This window comes from Ricinus communis, chromosome 1 (genome assembly GCF_019578655.1).
Source record: "Ricinus communis isolate WT05 ecotype wild-type chromosome 1, ASM1957865v1, whole genome shotgun sequence".
NCBI lineage: Eukaryota > Viridiplantae > Streptophyta > Magnoliopsida > Malpighiales > Euphorbiaceae > Ricinus > Ricinus communis.
In genome coordinates this window covers 12,429,732-12,449,654 of record NC_063256.1, presented here as the reverse complement: position 1 = coordinate 12,449,654, position 19,923 = coordinate 12,429,732, and the positions used below count along the sequence as shown (strand labels likewise).

At 32.3% G+C, this 19,923-nt stretch overlaps 2 protein-coding genes across 2 annotated transcripts; one reads left to right on the top strand and one right to left on the bottom strand.

Annotated features, from left to right (window-relative positions):
* Positions 1-377: 377 nt before the first annotated feature.
* LOC8261683 (serine/threonine-protein kinase rio2) lies at positions 378-7,160 on the bottom strand. Its single transcript, XM_002533291.4, has 14 exons — positions 6,844-7,160; positions 6,198-6,313; positions 6,064-6,110; positions 5,886-5,956; positions 5,665-5,778; positions 5,357-5,532; positions 5,176-5,264; positions 4,576-4,693; positions 4,226-4,299; positions 4,045-4,092; positions 3,523-3,691; positions 2,759-2,884; positions 1,630-1,737; positions 378-876 (listed from the first exon to the last, which is right to left on the bottom strand). Exons 2-14 carry the CDS (start codon positions 6,279-6,281, stop codon positions 688-690), a joined length of 1,413 nt encoding a protein of 470 aa, XP_002533337.1. The 5' UTR covers positions 6,282-6,313; positions 6,844-7,160; the 3' UTR covers positions 378-687.
* A 4,275-nt stretch (positions 7,161-11,435) lies between these two features.
* LOC8261684 (ankyrin repeat protein SKIP35) lies at positions 11,436-18,036 on the top strand. The gene is made up of 4 exons (XM_002533292.4): positions 11,436-11,510; positions 11,724-12,907; positions 15,119-15,551; positions 16,902-18,036. Exons 2-4 carry the CDS (start codon positions 12,267-12,269, stop codon positions 17,706-17,708), a joined length of 1,881 nt encoding a protein of 626 aa, XP_002533338.2. The 5' UTR covers positions 11,436-11,510; positions 11,724-12,266; the 3' UTR covers positions 17,709-18,036.
* Positions 18,037-19,923: the final 1,887 nt, after the last annotated feature.

Below are 19,923 nucleotides of genomic sequence, written 5' to 3'. Positions count from 1 at the left end.
TTAATATTTTGAAATTAAAAGCTAGCCTTATCAAAATATTATATATCATATTAAATAAATAAAAACTAATAAAAAAATAAATAAATTATGCAACATTCCTCGGATAAAAATAATATTGCTACTTTGCCAATTAAGTAATCTTTAAGGGATTTAGACAGAGAGAACCGCCGACCGATTGAGCCTCAATAAATCAGAAAGAAAATAAAATCAAAAAATTAAAAACCTTAAGTTTCTCAATTGGGCATTTTTCAGCAAACATAGGCTCAAAGAAAGTTCAAATTAACCCATCAACACATCTGATAAAGGGTCGGATAATTAAGAACATAAACTATGATCCACCAATTTAGCAATAAGATGAATTCGGTTTTGATGCCGACTCAAAGCAAACAGAAAAACATTATGTAATGATTAATATCTTACAGCAGGATATTTCCTATTTCTATATCACAAAAATTCTTATCTACCTTAACCCTAATATATAAATAAAACAAGCTTATGATTCAACTCTTCCAGGCAGAAAACATGAAAAACTACAAATCCAGTTCATGCCTTTTAACTTTTGTCTGGACTGCTTCCTATTTGCCTGTTTCCATTGCCGTGTCTCAATGATCTCTTCCTTATAATACATATTGCCGCAGACTCAACTCGAAGCTCTATCTGAGACTACTGTTTCTGAATTTGCATAGCTCACCAGCCGCTCAACTGTTTCTGAATCTTTGAGTTATGAGAGGATCTGCCACCCTTGTCTTTATAGGAATTTCTGGAGGCAAGATTCCTCCGTCCCCCACGAGCTGCTGCTATGGCTCGTCTTCTCTGCTTGTTGAGACTCTTCATCAGTTCAGGATCATTTTCATCTACTGTCTCACCATCTTCCTCCTGGAAAAATACAAATACTATCAGAGCTTTGGATATCATATCAGTTAGCTGTATCACTACAGAAGGAAAACATATCTCATCCCAATCAAACAGCATACAAAATAAAACAGCTCTATCATTGACTATGTGAGCGGGAAGCAAAAGAGGATCTCTGTCAATACAAACTACATTAAATGTGAAAGCTCTTCCAATCATACAGATTTCAGAAATCTGACGCTAATTCAAGTGCAAAGGAAATGTTATAGCCTGAGAATGGCAAAGTGCCCAAACTTGAAAAATAAATTGATCTCCCCAAAAGATAAAACTGAGAATGTATAGTCTCCAAAGTTCTAGGGATAGGGCCAGATATAGGCACTGCCCATTGTTATACAATGATTTTGAAACATCAGACTTCTTCTATTTTTATGGTATGAGTTTCATGTGAAGCAATGGAAAGCAATAACATGAAACATCATCTTATAAGTCCATGAACCATCAGCCATATGCAAGTCACATGGAAGAAGAAACTAAGCCAAAAAACATATGCATGAAGAGACTATGCAGTATAAATGCTCAGAATATAATATATTTTGCTTTCAGAGTGGATCCATAAATCATCAATCATGAAACTCTAAGCACTAGGCTATTAGTTATGTAGGTGGATTACAATTACTATATAATTGAGCTCATGTATCAATAAATGTCGTGAATGGTTCAGCCTTCAAATCAATATGAGGATATTCAAAATCTGAAACAAATGATATCAATCTGTACCTTGCCGCTCACTTCTTGTGCTTCAGACCCATTATGTTTGTCGGCTTCACAGATTTGATGAAGCTCATCTACTTTGTCCTCTTTATCAGATCCAGAAGCACATTCTTCCTGTGTTTATTTCTTTTAGAATTTAAAATATCAAGCAGGAAAATAGGAAATGAAGACATACAGTTTATTATAGGCATAAAAAAGAAGATAACAAACAAATATATACAGGATGCAGCTTGTCCAAGTTAATTCAGTAAGATCAAAACCATAGAATAAAAGTCTACAATCTGATAGATTGTTAGTTGCATTAATCTATCACTGGATCCATTTACCTCTATTATCTAGCATTTAAATATCTCAACTTTGAGAATATGGCTGCTATTTTTACTATGATATTTATCTTAACCATTCACTGCATTAGATCCTTATGTGCTATTTTCTTCAACTTGAAGTACTGTATTTATTACCAGCAGAATTGAACCTAAGACATATAGGGCATGGAACACCATGTATGGTACTTCACAAGCAAAAGGAAAAAAAAAAAAAAAAAGGCTCTCCGCTAATAAAACAAGAGAAGGCTCTGCGCATAATGAACAGTAGAAACCCATGGCAGACTGGCCTAGTTATTAGCAAAAACTTTACATAACATTTCCTCATATTCAATTTCTGTTTTTCTTAATTTTCCCCTTCTTTTTCTTGCCTCTGACCATTAAACTTTACTGGTTTTAAATTTTGCTAAACTATTCTGCCATTAGTTCTGTATGATATAAAATTTTATTGGAGGAATAGAACCATGCACACAATTTAAATATCAAACCTCAGTCAAACAACCAACCATAATTCTTTCTAACCCTCAATCACCTATTAGCTTTGATATTAGGTAATGACAGGTTAATTACCATAGCTAGAGGATGACACAGAATAACATCATACATATATTAATCATTTATGTTCTATATACACCCCAATTAACACTAGTTTCTTTTAATTGTCCAATAGATGATAATGCTATTTGTACTGAAATAGTCTCTGATAAAGCCACTATATTTCAAAGTTGTGACCTGATATAAAGGCCTCAGTTCGTCAGAAACTTGTAAGTCACACCACTTAATGATGATAAAAGCTTGCAAAAAATATTTACCTGCTCCTGCAGGTGCAAAGAATCTAAACTCCTGAGGGCTGTTTCATTCAACTCAGCAACATGTTCTTCATTTTCAGCTCCTTCACTGTCAGAACCTGAATCCTTCTCAACATCACCTTCAATGAACTGCATTCAGAAGAAAATATTATACAGGCATGCTATATAATGATCAAAGCACAAGTTAAACCTGAGACACCACTAAAATTACCATGTGTGGCATGGCAAAAGCAAAACCAACAGGAAAAAGATAAATAGTTAGGTAGAACACAATAATTTCAGTCTGATGTGTTGCACTCAATAAAACCAACACAGAAGGAAAATAAGACTGAATAGCTAAATGAAAAAAAAATGAAGAGACATCAAAACTAATTGAAGGACATAAACATTTTTACAAAGGAGTGGAGGGAGGAAGGGAGGAAGAGTAACCATTCAAACCTAAGTGAGTGGAGGGGAGAGGCAGAGCAACCATTCATGCCTAAGAGTACCAAGAGGACTGTTTCACAGCAGGATAGGCTTTTAAGTAATTAGGTTGAATGCATAGAAAGTCTTATCGAGTACTCAATGGTCAATGCATGTTTGTGGATGTGAAGTATGACATGTTGGATGACTAGTAATCATAACCCCAAATCTAAAAGGCAGATAGCCCGTCTATAAATTAGAGAGATGTAAATGCAAAAAGATAAAAAAAAAAAAGAGGAAAATACAATAAAACAAGTACTGGCCCACCAACACACAGAAACTTAACAAAATATGATTCGCCATACTTTCTCAATGTGATCTTGATCTTTCCTTGTAAACCCACTGGCAGCAAGTTCCTTGTCCAGATAACCCGAAGTCTTAGAAATAGAAGAAAAAGAAGGTCTGCCAGATTCGTCTGCATCTACCTCAGAATCATCATTTTCATCTGCATTTTCTTGAAAGGATAGGTTAAATCTGCAGAGATGATTAAAGGGAAATATCAAACATATGAAATACATGTCGATTAGGAACTCATACATGTGTCATTAGCATGATAAACAAGATACAAGCCCCAGCAACTTGCGGCAAAGAAATTCTAGCATTCTTAATGAAACATTGACTGAGAGAGCAAGCAAATGACAATGAGAAAAAAGGACAAGAAATGAAGCTTTGTTATGAAAAATCATCTAGGATAAAGAAAAACCATTTCATTAACTGCTTTTTCTCAAGAGAGGGCCAAAATAGATACTGGAATCTTCCACAACAGTCAAAATTATCTAACTAGTTCTGCAGTTTCCAAGAACAACTAAAGCCAAATAACCACTGACCTCTTTCTAAAAAACTTAAAGATGCATTCAACATCACGGTCGAAATACCTGAAAAAGGGAAGAAAATAAGAAAGAAAAACCAATAAACTAGTTGAATTAAACTAAAGTAAACAAATCCATATAGTAAACGAATTAAGAGGTACTAATATCTGTCATAGCATTGGAGAAGACAATAACTTACATTTGAGCATTTCGATGTGAAACGGAGACCATCTGGGGAAAATCAATCATGGTAACCTTCTCATCATCATCAATCTACAAGATACAGCGATTGACCCAAAAAGACAAAAGAAATGTTTTGAGTTAGCTGAATTTGAGATTTCATGATATAGGCTTTCTAATTGAGTGAACAGTAAAGATATCAAATGGATGCACCAAACCTAAATGACATGAAAGTATTAAGACCCAATATGAAAAATACATAAAGATAATTAAATGCAGAATGAAATGTATCACAAAGATTAATAGGTGATATAAAAGTCTTCAGAGTTGGAGAGATGAGTGTCCATAACACGTGGCTCAAAGACATACCATGATGTTAAATTCATTGAAATCACAGTGAATGAGACCATGTTCTGCCAGACGAATAACAAGACCAAGAATTGTTTCAAAAACTGTTTCTGGATTTTGCAATTGCTTCACCTGCACACTGATTGCAAAGAAATAACTTACAAATATGTCGCTTATGGAAGTAGAACAAAATCTTCAACTAAATAGCAGGATAAAACCCAAAATATTGAAAACTTATGCAGTAAAAGGGACAGAATAAAGAGATAGGAGAAGGTGAGAATAACAGCTGCATATAAGAGATCAAAAGGAATCTCATTGGTCACATTACAATTAAATTATCAACGTAAATACAAAAGAGAATTATCAATATATTGTATCATCTTGTAATGTTGAATAACCACCAGTGGCAACATATATGTCTAAGACTATAGATGTCAACAACTGGCACCACACAATAAAGTTTTAAAGTAAAATACAAATATAAGAAATAACAGACAGAAACTATAAGCATAATTGTAACTAAGTCAAGGCAGCAGGGATATACGGAGGTGCATGCATGGGAAAAATTCAAAATTGAGGAATGAAAATGAATATAGCAGTAAATATTGGAGATTAACTTACAGCGGGTAGCCTTGGACAAGTGACATAATCACACAATGCCTGTTACAGTCCACAGCATTTGGAACGGGAAAACCATGTTCTTCCAAAGCCTGCACCAGAAAGCATGAGGATCAAGTAAACACCAAATGGAATAACCATAAAACATCACAAATGAAATACAAGTGATGTAAAAGATAACAACCTTCATAAAAGCAAATTCTTTAAGCGCAGCAAGTCGTGATAAGTAGAGCCAATTATAACTACTGCGATGTCTCAAGTAGTCACGCTTAGATTTGACAGCCCTGAAAGAAACTCTGCCAAGTCTATGCAACTTCATCGCCAATACTGTACCATCTTCTGTAGCAACCTCAAATATATCTTCAAACAAAGTGAAAAAGTATAAATTACACATTCCATATTAAAACAATGTAAAAGAAAAAAAGCTAAAGATACACAAACAACACTAACTACATGAGTCGCAGAAAGCTTCCGTATTGTTTAACCACATACCAGACTCTTTGCCAACTCCTATTTGACGACCAACAGCTGCAAATACTCCACGATTGACCATCGTTTTAATAGCAAGGAAATCATAGCCGAGGTAGGTCAGGCGAAACCCATCATCTAAATTCATTTAAGAAAGATAACTAAATAAAATGGCACACTAAAAATAGTAGTAGTATAAATAATCTAGTTTAACCATTACTTAATCTAGTTTAACTATTACTTACATTTGGAAGAATCATGGTGCAGCAGCTTATGCTTGAGCAAGTTTTTTAAAACCTTATAGGTGCCTCCATGTCTAGTAATAATTGTACATAAATATGTCATTGCCAATAAAATAAACATAAATAGCGTCAAAGTTCATGAAATCATCAATTTCAAATAATGGAAAAAGGAGAGATATACTTGAGAGAAGCTATACGGTCGATGAGCTCCGAAGGTACAATTTCATGCTGTTTTAATTAAGAAATAAAAAAATCAGTAAATCAATGGTGGATGATAATCAAAAAATTAATAGGATTAGAGATTAAGTGACAGACATTCCTCATGCCCATCTCAACAGCAGTGAGAACCCTAAAATCATCTTTGGAAAGATATCTTAAAACGTCCACATTCAATTTCATCTTTGCTGCAGCTGCTTAATCTTTTTATAGCTCTGCAAAAGAAAAAAAAAACAAAGAAACAAAACAAAAACATTACTTAACACCAGAATTATGCAAAATGACAGCTTTCCATGAGAAAGCTCTGAATCACACGCCTAAAGGTGGCTAACAGCAGCCTAAAACAGCAAGGCAAGGCGAACAGCAGAAGGGGAGTGAGGCGGCGGCCGATGAGAATAAGAGCTTTATGTGCAGTAATAAACCCAAATATTAATATCAAATAGAAAAAAGAAATCTTAAACAAGCTTCTGCCATCCCCGCATGTTATTATCAAACAGAGAAAAATCAATCTTAAACAAGCTTCTTCCACTCCCACATGTTATTATCAAACACAGAAAAACCAATCAATAAAAAACAAGCTACATATGTTAAATTAACTAATATTGTATAAGAATAATATTGCATAAGGAATAATTCTAATAAAGTTACAAAACTAACAATAAAACATTAAGCTTCTCCCATTCTTTTATTTTAACCTAACTCTAGAATTAAAATAATTAATGTCAAGTTAAAACAACAACAATACCTGACTGGCGAGAGGGGAGAGGCGACCGCAGCAAGGGCGACGGCGACGGCAGCTTGGGCGACGGCGATGGCAGCAACGGCAGAGGGGACGGCAGCAACGGCAGAGGGGACGGCAGCAAGGGCGACGGCAAGACAGCAAGTTTTGGCGACTGCAAAGAGGGTTTGTGAGGGTGGAGGCTTGAGTTGAGAGAGGGTGGAGGCTGTTAGGTTGAGATGAAAATAGAATTAGAGTTTTATTTGTGTTATATTTTCTTTTAGTCTGGTATGCAGTTATTCTTAAAACTACGTTTTTTTTTTTTTTTTATGTAGTGTTTTTTTCATTTTTTAAATTTTTATTTTATTTATGAAATTTAAATCTTTACTTTTATATATAATAATTTAATTTTTTATATAAATATTAAATTTTAATATTATAAAATTTAGAAAACAAATTATATAATATAGAGTTCCTCTTATATTTTTAAATAAATAATATAATATATATTTCTTAATACTTTATTTAGATAAAAATGAGATTAGTTAGTTAAAAAAAATTATTTAATAAATTATATTATTAGTTCAAATTATTTAATAAAAGGATAAGGTGCATTTTTATCCTTGACATTTAGTGTGAGGAGCGGATGAATCCCTAAACTATATTTAGGCCCAAATAACCCCTTCCAGTGTTCAAACTTGAAATTTAAGCCATCTCTAACAGAAACTTTTAAACGGTGTTTACTAGCTGGTTATGTGTATCATAAATGGTCCTACAAATTGAATAAAAATAATTTGTTAAAGTCATTTTATTATTTAAATATATAATTATTTTTTAAATAGTATTTACAATTATTGATGTGTTCCGGCGCCACCTCAACCCTCCACCAATCCACGTCGTCTCCCGCCGCTTTAGTGGTCTCGTGATGAAACTGTTGCACTCATCGAGACAGCCAAACCCTCTCTTCCTTTTCCAGTTCCTGGTCGGTAATCATTTTCTTTATTTACCAACTTCCTCAATCATCAATCAGCTTATATTTCTCATTTTGCAGTCTGACCCGGGTCCATGGATCTTTCCAAGGACTTGACTGCGTATGGCTATGGAAGTATCACTTGGAAAAAGAGGATGGAAAATTGGAAGCTCAAACAAGACAAACTGCGTGATAATGCTGCCAAAGACTGAGACTGTGATGCTGATGCTGTACCTCATCTCCCACTGTAACCGCCATGCCTTTCTTTTTCTTTTTTCTTCCTTTTCTTTCTTTCATTTTTACTCTATATCGACTTCAATTCAGTACAAGGAAGACCCAGTAAGCAAATAAGGAAGACCCAGTAAGCGAAAATTTATAATCTTTTATTGCTTTAGAATTTTCAGCAAGAGTTTTATAGTACGAAGTGACACAGTTCATTTATGAATGTCTCAGTTGCTGCAGTCTTGCCGAGAAGACAAAAGAAAAGAAAGGAGAGTTTTCCTTTTCATTTTCATTTGAAAAGGCAAGAGGATTTTTGTTTCTTCTAAATATGATTTTAATAGGCCAATAGACTCCACGTGTAAATAGCCTTTTTAACTTTTAACATTCTCACATGGGGCCCATTTAAGCCCACATCATCTCTTTATAAACGGATGTTAGGTAGGTTAAGTTTCAAATAAAGAGAAGGGCTTGATTGTAGCATTTTTAAGCAAACGGGAGACATAATTGGACCTAAAAATAAATTAAGTGCCAATGTGAGATTGGAGCGAAACACTAAAGGTAAAAATGAACCTTCTCCCTTGATAAATATGATTAGTATCGTATTAATAATAATTATAAATTAATTAATATTAATATTTTGAGTTGGTTATTATAATAATTGTTTTAACAATAGTTAATTTTTTTTTTCCTTTTACTTATAAGTTATGTTTAATATGTTAACAAAAAGAGTCTTATAATATTATTTGTATACTATATATATAAAATAATTAATAATTCTCATGTTGATTTTATTAAAAAATAATTATATTAATTATATTAATTAACTAAAAAATATTATACTAATAAAAATTATTTAATAGAGATTAATAATGTTATATTAATACTATGTAATTATGATTTTAAAATGTTGATAGGTTAGATACTAATAATAATGATTATTAAAAATATATATATTCTTTTTATCTATAAGTAAAATTTGAATTTCACTTGTAATAAAACTAATAAAAATTAATAATTTGTAATATATATATATATATATATATATATATATATGTATTCTAATAAAAATCATTAAATGGCTTTGTGGAGGAATTTTCTTTTATCTGGAAAAAATTTAAGGTTCAAATTTGCTAAAAATAAAATGATATATATTATTCACACTCATATCTATTTATATAATCGGGGTCAGATTAGGGGTATCCTTGTGTTTAAATTTAAATTCGACACAAGCAGTAAATTAAATTTTAAATTCATTTCAAATCCATTTTTTATTATCTGAATCTTTCCATTGAGGTTCAGTCGTATCGAGTATTTAAAAATATCCATCTAATTGCCATTCTAAATTATAACTACACTAAATTCTAACAAAATATATAAATTTTTTAAATAAATTATATATTAAAAATTTAATATATTCTATTAAAGGTTGATTTGCCTCTTAAATTTGAAACTAATTCTCAAATTTTAATTTTTATTACACATAAATCAGCAAAACAATGAAATTTCTATTAAAAAGTGCAGCTATTATGACAAATATATGATGTTATTTATTGGAATGGAAGTTAAGAATTCAATAAATATTATTGTAATAATTATTTTATATAATAATTTTTATATATAGTAATTTTAAATTTATGTATATAATCTACTTGAAACATTAAATTTATAGTTTTATAATTTTTGTTTTTTAGTTAATAAATGAATAGTGTTACTATTTAATAATTAGTTTAATTCATTGTTTTGTGTGATTTTATTTTTTTTACTCTTATAATTTTTGTGGTTTTATGCCTCTTATCCTCATTGGTCTATCAATCTTTTTGATCTTTTAATCTTCATTTTATTTAGTATTTATGTTACAATATATTATAATAATATATTTTTCTCTTTATGCTATTTATTTACTATTATGAGTATAATTTTATTAAAATTTCTTTAAAGAAAATGCCATTTTATTTTCTTGTGTAAAAAAGTTATTATTTTTAAACATAATTTAGAATTTGTTAAGAAATTTAATCTTTTAATAGAATTTCAAAATATTAAGAGTGTATTATTTGTTTAAAATCTGAAATTAGTTACTGCAATTTTTTTTTTTCAAAAAGTGTTGAAAACTTTCTTAATTTTTTTTTACTTCAAACTATTCTATATCATGTTTTAAATTATTTGAAATAAATTTTTAATTATTATACTAATTTAAATAAAGAAATATTTTTCATTAATTTCTACAATAATCTCAAGTATTAACATACTTTTAAATTTCTTTTAAAATTAATAACATAAATTTCTTAAAAAGTTTAATCACATAAAATTATTTATATAACTAAACTTTAACATATTATAATCATAAAACATCTTACAAAAGCAAAAGTATAAAAATGTCTTTGAACTTATTAGAAAAGTCTAATTAAACTTTTATTCTTTTTTTCTTAATTAAATCCATTAACTTTTATAAAATATCAAATTAAGTTTCCATCCTATTTTTTGACTCAATTAAATCCATGAAATTTTATAAAAGGTCAAATTAATCTACAATGCTAATAACGTATACAGTGTCGTTAAATGTAAGGGTCCTATTATTTTGTGAACGCGAATAATAACCGCTTTGAATATTTTAAAATCAAGCCTATATCACGTATGAGAGAAAGAAAATCACTTTTTATTTTTTAAATTTTTTGCATAATTAGTATCTATAAATCATAATTTATAAAGAATAGTAGTAATTTCTCTTCTCATTTGAAATGGTACTAACCTTTTCATTTTCTTTATCACGCTCATTTATAAATAGATAGTAAATACAATTTGTTGAGTTAGATTACATCTCACCACCTCTAATATATTTTTGCAATAAAACTATAAAAATATACACTTCATGGGAAAAAACTAATATTGAAAAGAAATTATACTGTTGTAGAAATTATGATGTAAGTTAAACAAAGAAGAAGAAGTTATTTTCTCTCATTTACATAATAGAGCCGTAATTTTAAAATATTCAAAACGGTTATTATTCGCGCTCAAAAAATTAATGAGACCCTTACACTTAATAGTATTTTAGACGCTGTTAGCATTAAGAGTTAATTACACATTTTATAAAGTTAATAAATTTAATTGATAAAAAATAAATATTAAATTAATTTTTTTACAAAAATTAATAAATTTAATTAAATTAAAAAAAAAATTTATGCGGACTTTTCTAATAACACATTTTTGTATATTTTGCCTACAAAATAAAAGAAAAAAAGTATTTGTACGTAGTGAAACGAAATGGAATAATCAATGAAATGGAATAATAAAGTAATAAAATAAATAGAAAATTGAATAGCAGTGAAACGAAAGAAAGAGTATTAGAGTACAGTGGAGACAAAGACAAAGCTAATTTTTGTTTTTTCTGGGTATCTAAAAAAAACTAATAAAAAAATTCTCAAACACTTCAATACCAGAGGCAGAGGGTTTTTCTCTTCTCCTTTTCTCTCTCCCCATCTCTCATTTTTTTCCTTTTTCCTTTCAGGTTAGCTTTCTCAATCTCTTTTTATTTGTTTCTATTTCTGCTTTCTATCTTTTTTTCTTTCTTTAAATCTTTCCTTTATTTTGTCAATCACTAAATTACTTATCTGCTTAATTTAGTCTCTTGAATTTTATGGGTTGTTGTCGTCGCTGTTCTTTTTTGGGGAAATTGTCATGCTTTTATCGATGGAATTGAATTGGGTTTCTTTTGTTTTAGGGTTTGGTTTGTGGATCCTTTTGATTCAATTAATGAGGAAGGGGTTTGTATCTGGTAGGGTTTCTTACTGATAGAACTGTGTATTCGTTTCACGGTAATCATCAGCTTGTTTTGTCTCCTTTGATTGTTTAGTGTGGATTCAGATCATGTGGAGAGTGCCCAGTTAGAAGTTTGTCCTCAAGCTACTAATTATTATCCTCCTTGTTTTCTTTTTAAAAAAATCTTGTGATTTCCCCTTTAGTAATTTGGGGTTTTTGCTTATTCTTTTGATTGCTGGATTAGGAGCTGTGGATGGTCCAAAAGGGAAAGAAAATTGGGATTTCAGTTTTTCTTTTTATTAGTAGTCATTTCTTTCTAAGGAATTGGGATTTTGAAAAGGAGGAGAATTTCACTACATTTTCCCAGTAGAAGGTTTCTTGTGTTTTAGCAGTTGTTGCAAGGATGCTGCTTTGAGTTATTATGGAGAATTAGGTGTTTTGCTTGATCAAGTATTTTCTTTTTCTTTTCGGGTTTTTATGCTGGTGTGCTGTATAGTGAGAAAGAATGGAAAAGGAAATTGTATGTGTCGAGGGGACTAATTTATGCATGGGTGATGAGATTAATTCTGAAAACACATTTTGTGCTGAAATGGAAGTTGAAGAGAATGAAACTGGAAGTCCTAAGAGTGAAATTCAGCTATTGGCAGCATCAGAAAAAGGTGAGGGAAGTAATGTGGTTTTTTCAAGAGAAGGTCCTCTTATAAGTAAAGAATCGAGAAGGTCTGGTGTGTACCGCTGTGGTGCAAAAAAACTCAAGTCACACATGGTCATAACAGAGTCTGATATTGGCAAGAAAGAGAATTTTGGTCATGACAGGAAACTTACTAAACAAGACAGGATAGAGTTAGGTCGGTTATTCCAGGGTGCAGTGAGTTCCCATGATTGGGAGCTTGCTGAGAGTTTAATTTTATTGGCAGATCCACAGACCCTTAATGATGCCTTGTGCATTACGCTGGACTCCATCTGGTTTTTAAGCACACAGCAAGAACTTCATGGGCTCACTGGATTGATTAAGAAGATCATCTCCAATGGTGCTTATGACTTCACTAGAGCTGCTCTTAGGACTTCATTTCTGGCTTCTTGTGTTTCTGCCTGCCAGAGCCGGACAATGAGTCTTGCAGATACAGTAACTGTAATGGCTCGCAGGTATGCTTAACTAAAAGGAGCAAACAGTCTCATTTCTTAGGGGATGGATCGACATTAATTTTTTTAAATATACTGATAATCTGAAAGGCCTTGATAAGTCTCACTTCATATATTTGGTGTTGCCTATGTGCATGTTTTAATGTTTTTGGCATTTGATGATGTATGCACCATATACTTGGTGCTGACAGTTATTGGCTTATGCATTTTTTATTGACATGTTCATTTGTTATTTTTATGTCCTATGAAATTGCAATTGTAACTGGGTGCTTTTATTTGGGAGAGAGGATTACTCTATTATACGAATTAATTAATTGAAAAACTCTTACAAAAGAGATGGGAGAGAAAAATTGGGGACTTCTAACAATCATTTAGGTGGGGACCTGGGATAGTGATTAATTATATGGAACCCTTTTCAGATATCAAACAGGACATTTTTATTTGGATTATGTATATTTTTTGGAAAAGAAACCTTCTCTTCAGAGATTATCTTACAGTTGATAGCTTTTGTTGATGACAGTCATTTTCCATGTATCTAGTTTCTTGTCATTTCTCCCCTCTATATGAGTCTCCTAGCTTTCCTCTCTCTCTCTCTCTCTCTCTCTCTCTCTCTCTCTCTCCACCCATAAATTGAAGGTTCTTTCAAGATCCCCATATCCTTCAGGCAATTATCACATTTTCTCTCTTTTATCGTATCAAGTATGCAACTAAAACTTTGAGTAATACTACACTAGATGTGAAGATTCAAGTTACAAGTTTGTATTTACTACCTTCAAAAGTTCCTCTAACTTTATCTTTCAGTGCTTATATGCAAAATTTGGTTAAGCAGTTTTTGATATCTCTTGCTCCTATTTGTAATAGGAACTCTCAATCAGTATGCTGTAGTTGATCTTCAATCTAGCTGCTTGTGTCTTATCGGAGAAAATACTCCTGGCTCATGAATATGAGATTACCTTTTGTCTACTTCATATACTTTGTTTTGATGGAACTTTTATGGGCTATTTACTTTCTGTATAGTTCAATTGATGGCACGTGCATATAGTTATATTTGGAAGCTTACAAAATAAGTTGCTCTCTCTATGTCAAAGTGTGTTATCTTTCTCTCTTTCTTAGTCTGGTTGCCCCATAACTTTTGTCCCCATCTAGAAATTTAAGCTAAGTTTTTGTTATTTTCTTATAGTAAAATTATCGATATTGAATTTCAGAACTACTATGGAGGCTAATGCTAGAAAGTGAATACAGCTTTTTGTACTTAAATGCATGAAATATACATGTTCTTAGGACTCATGAAGCATTATTTCCTCTAGGAATCTGTTATTTTTTCACTCTTGCATTTGTTACAGTAAAACAAACTAGGAGAGAACAGATCTAAGAAATTTTAGAAATATCTCTGCATGATTGGACATGCATGCTTGTGCATGTGGTTAGCACCCTAGGAAAATGTATGTCTTGTGCATTGTACATTTTTTTCTAGTTTATAATTAATGAAATATCACTATTTTATTTCCTAACACTTGTAAGGACATGTCTATATGAGGTAAGATGCCTAGGAAAGATCTTATTTTGTTAAAGAAAACAAAATAGATAGAATTACAATATTTTCTGAAAGACCTGACAATCTTTATGTTTATGTGTTTAGTTTGACAATTTTATTAATGGTAAGTCCTAAAAGAACAAAGCAACTTTTTTAGTGCTTGATGGAATAAATGACAATGTATATTTTTAAATTTTTTGAGTGGGTATTCCCTCTGTGTGCATGCAATTATTCTTCTCTTGTTTTTCTTTTCATGGGTTTTGGTTGGCTTACTGTGGCTTGAAGTGTTTGCTTGAAAAGATTGTTTAAGTTTTCCTTGAATGTTAGAGTAAAACATGGCTATTATGTGCTCTAATACTGTTAGCATGCTTTAAAAAAAATGTTTGCATGCTTTAAAAAAAATGTTTGCATGCATGTACTTGTTCATATTCCAAAGCTAGCTTTACCAGTGCTTGGAAGGATTATCTAGTATAAGATAAATATCCCCTCAGCAGAAAGGTTTTCTTTTGCTGCAGCAAAGCTCTATGCAGGCAATAAAATCTTTTTCTTCTTTACTTTAAAATTTGAACTAAAATATAAGACTTTAGTGGCTACTCAATAGAGTGTCTGCTGAATATTACTTTGGGATGTAGCTTTCTATTGACATGCCATTGTTGTTTCTGCTTTGCATTTTGCATCAGGTTGCATGAGCGTCTGCAAGAATGCAATGGGGATGAGATCTTAAAGGCAGAAGCCGGTGCCAAGGTTCAAAAGTTTACTGAATGGGCTTTGAAATGTATAGGATTCCATTCCCGTTGCCAAGGGAACAGGGATAACGTGAGTCATAACTCAGCGATTGAGATTCAACTCCAACTATCTGCATTCAAGACATTTTTAGACCTTGCGGGCAATCACCTCACAGGGAAGGATTTCACGGAGGCCTTTGATGCAGCTTGTTTTCCACTGACTTTGTTTTCTAGCTCATTTGATCCTGGCTGGGCATCTGGGATATCTGCTACTGCAATCCAAGGATTGTTGGGTATGCTAGTAGAAGGCGGTGCAGACAATGTTAACCAGTGCTTTCTTGAAGCCTCTCGTTTTGGAAGTACAGAACTTGTGCGCATCTTATTGCAGGTAAGACATACTAATATTCCAGGATGCCAGTGTGTTTCATTCGAGCTTTTTCTGTCTTTTCTAGTTGGTTTGACAAATTGATTCTTACTATATTGGTTGGGTATGAAGAGATATGATTAGAATACTGTTAATGTTCTTCCCAGTTCCAAACCATTATCCGTTACTAGGTGACATTTGGGAGTGCTTTGGTGGTCTAAATTCTTATTTGTTTTATTTCCTTAGTAGTTGTGATTGGACTATGCTTTAAGCTATATGGTTAGAATACTGTTGATGATCTTCCCAATTTTTAATAATTCTCTGTTATTAGTGATGTTTAGGGAGTTTTTTGTTGGTCCAAATTCTAATTTCGTTTTTGTTTCCTTAATATTTGCAACTGGCCTAGGCCTGAAGAAAAATGAAATAAAGAAAAGAAGACTTGAGGTAAAACCTCCGAAGTTGAACTACTCAAGAATTGCAAAATTTTCATTTTCTTTGCTGTGTGAAATTTAAGAAATGGTGCAGAATGTGAATGAGATGTGATAGGCTCCGTCTTGGAGGGCATCGATTAAATTATTTATGCTGGAACAACTATAGAAACGTTGGAATTATTATGTGTGGGTGCATGGCCTTTTGTTAATCATATGATACATTTAAGGTTTGATGATATACAATCTGAATAAGCTAGCCTAGGGTATCAAAAGACTGTTCAGCCTATTGTTTTTCTGCCCAGCCATTTTTGTTAACTAAATTAGTTATGCAGAATGCCTCAGATTTAAAGGATGTTCTCCATCATCTGATCCATGGAACAGAAAAATATGTACCAGTATATGCTGTATGTTTAAATTTCTTATAGATAGTATGCCAGTCTTGTGCAACTGGTAAAGCTGTTCCTTCGATGATGTGTAGTTCACAGGTTCAAGGCGTGGAAACAGCCTCTTTGCAAGAAGCAAGGGGAAGGATGCGTACATCTGTGCCTACCCTCTCCCTAACTCCGCACTAGCTAGGGAGCACTTTGTGCACCAGTTGTGCCCTTAAGTATGCCTAGATCAAAAAATTTTGTTAGAAAATGAAGAATCACTTTATACCTTTTACATCGGTTCTGCTTGAAGTGTTGATATGAGTAAGGAATCCACCAAATGCTATTCATGTATCTTCATGATTGTAGAACTAGTATTTGTCTTTTTGTAACATTACTTGGCCAGAGGTGTGATTACTGGATCACATTATTCTTTTTTTTTTCCTTTTGGAGTTATTTGATCAAAATTAGAGTCATTTGTGCATCTCATCCAAAATTGTTCTTCCTATATTTTGGGTTTATTCTGGTGTTTATACATGTCCTTTTCTCACGTTTTCACTTTCTTATCTGTTTAGATTGCCCAAAGGAACAGCTTAGACGTTGATGTTGATCTGGCCCTTGGTTTTGCTTCTCACTACTGTAAAATTGGTACTATGGAATGTCTGGTGGAAGAGGGAAATGCTATAGCTTTCTTAGGTCCTTTGATGAGAGCAGCAGAAAGAGGCTGTATGCAGGTTGTACAGTGGTTTGTAAACAGGGGCTGTCGTGACATGGAGCTTTGTCTTGCCCTTACAGCTGCCACTTCCAGTAGCCAAGTTGATGTTGCTGCATATCTCCTCCCTCATGTACCCCAGCATGTTCTTGCGGCCCTCAGCATTGAAATTCTAAAGGCTGCTGGTGAACGAAGTGGTGGGTCACTTGATGGTGTGGCATTTCTACTTCGTTCTGATTTCTTAGGTGATCCTGCTGCTACGTATGCTGTTGCGGACAGCATTGCTAGATCCGATGACGAGGCTGTTGCACCTGAGCTAAGGGCTTTTCTACGGGAGCATTGGTCAGAGGCAGCTTTCTTGGATGGATTAAAGCAAGGACAAGTACATTACATGAACCTAGTAAGGATTTTGAAATGGGGTGGATCTCCTATGTGCCTAAGGGATCTGCCAGGCCCTCTCAGGGTAGCAATTGCTTACCTCCCACTGTACAGGGAATGTGTTGCAGCAGGTGGTTGTTTATTTTCACAAAGGCTAAGGGGACAGCTTGTTGAAGGTGTGAGAAGGCTGGGGGGTGGGTCCTTAGAAGGGGTGAGTCAGGGCAGAGAGCTATTGGCTATTTTGGAGCATCACCTTCCTCCGTTTTTTGTTCACTCCCCCAGCGCTGGCTAGAAAGATGATTTTGCATCACAGATTTTCACTGCAGTTTTTCCCCTTCGTACCCTATATATGCTATAGGCAATAAAATATTTCAGCTGTGGTTAAGGTGAAGAAGCTTTGAAGGTTTGCCAATTCTCATTGCATGATACGGTTGGCTAAAAATCCTATACTCCCCATCTGCCATCTCTATAGCATATATATACATATCTATATATATCATCTGCTAATGGATGTGAATGTTGATCTGTAAGATATAAGACACAGAGCAACTATTGTCACAAAGGGTTGATGATTTTATGGTGCGATTGTATATCAGCCAATATATTTCTCTTTTTCCGTATTGCTGTTTTACTCTCTATCTGTGATTATGCAGTCACCTGCAGCCTCCATCTGTTCGTTCTTCTTCTTTGTCTTCTCTCTTTTCTCCTCTTTTTGGTTGAATTGGAATGGTTCAAAGAAAGAAGGCTTGGACCCATGTCAAAAATGTTGGTCATAGTTTAGTCCATCACTATTCAACTCATCTTGGCTGTTCTAAGATGGCTGGTGGTGGGGTTGAAAATAGAAATAAGTTGGCTTTTTGACTAGCAGCCATGAAAACTAAATCTTTCTTCCTTGGATTTGGTATTTGCATAGTTGGCCTTTGCTTCAGCAGGAGTGACTAAATCTTCTTGAAAACTAAATCTGCTTCAACCCCCACGACGTGCGAATAAGAGAAACTAATGTTAAGAATTGGGATAAATTGATATTAAGAATTTGGATAAAAATTGATATTAAAAATTGGAACAAGTACGTAAAGTATTATGCGGTTTCATTATTTAATACCTTTTAGTATTTGATTTTTTTTTGTATAATTTTTTTTCTCTATAAAACAAGGGATGTGATATAAATCATAATAAAAAAAAATATTTTACTATTAAAAAATTTCAATTTTTAGAGATTTAATAATTTTTATTCTGATCAGCTATTATTGTTATATTTTTTATATGTTGATAATATGAGTTTAAAATTTAACAACTCAAAACGTCATTGTTTGACTATTAATTAATATTATCAGATTAATAAATTTTTAAATTATAATTCAACAGTCAAATATTAAAATTAAAAATTGTTAAACTCTAAACTCATATTATCAAACATAGACAATATAATAATGATGGTTGATCGGTGTAAAGATGAATTTTGGTAAAATAATAAAATATATTTTTATATTTTTATATTTAAGAATTTTGTACTCTTAACAAATAAGGTTTGAGTTTGGCCTCGTGTCAAAATACTGATATGAAGTTATATATTAATTGAGTTTCTCGTGGAATATGAGTTGGGTAGAATAGAAAATTCCCTAATTGTCGTGTGATCAATGGTTAAGATGTGGCTGCCATAATGTTTTGAAATTGCAGCCCTTTTTATTGAATTTAGGTCCCATCTAATCTAATACCGGAAAGAAAGATCTCCTTACATTTTGTACGGCAAGATGGATACAAAGGTTAGCTACTTCTTTGTAAAAGCAAAGTCCTCTACGCCAATTAAAAAACCACAATAATGCTATATCACTCTTTTTCATTTCTACTTCCTACGCGACATTAAATAGGTAAAATAATTTTTATAAATATAATATTTATTTCAATTTTTAGACATTTTATATAATATATAATATTTTTAGAAAACTGTCTTCTAATCTCAAAATATTAAAAAATGGTTTAGTAAATGTATTAATACACTCTGTGGCATGAAGTGTAGGCCACACCACAATCATGAAGTGAAATGAAAAAGAAAAAAAAAAAAGAATGTAAATTAGGGGGTGAATTTCCTATTAAGGGAAAAGGGTAAAGCCGTGTGCCACCCTTTGAATTGAAAAAAAGGAACTCTTTGGTCAAACAATGCAAGTGACCAAATCATGGTATTTTTATTTTTATTAATTATTATTTTTATTTGTATCCTTATCAAAATTATTATTATTATTATTATATTACAATTATGTCCCTTTTGCCTAATTTGATTTTAAGAACATTGCACCTTTTAGAATGGCTCATTATGTCGAATTTCAATTTTTTTTTTAAACATTATTAAATCGTGTTCTTTGTGCTGCACATGACTTGTCACCACTAGAGAGAATTTATTGTTACTAATACTACTTTTTTTCTAGTCTAAATACTTTATTCTTTGATATTTTATTTAAAATGAGTTAAAAAAGTAACTAGTTTAACGGCTAAAAATTTATAAATTCTGA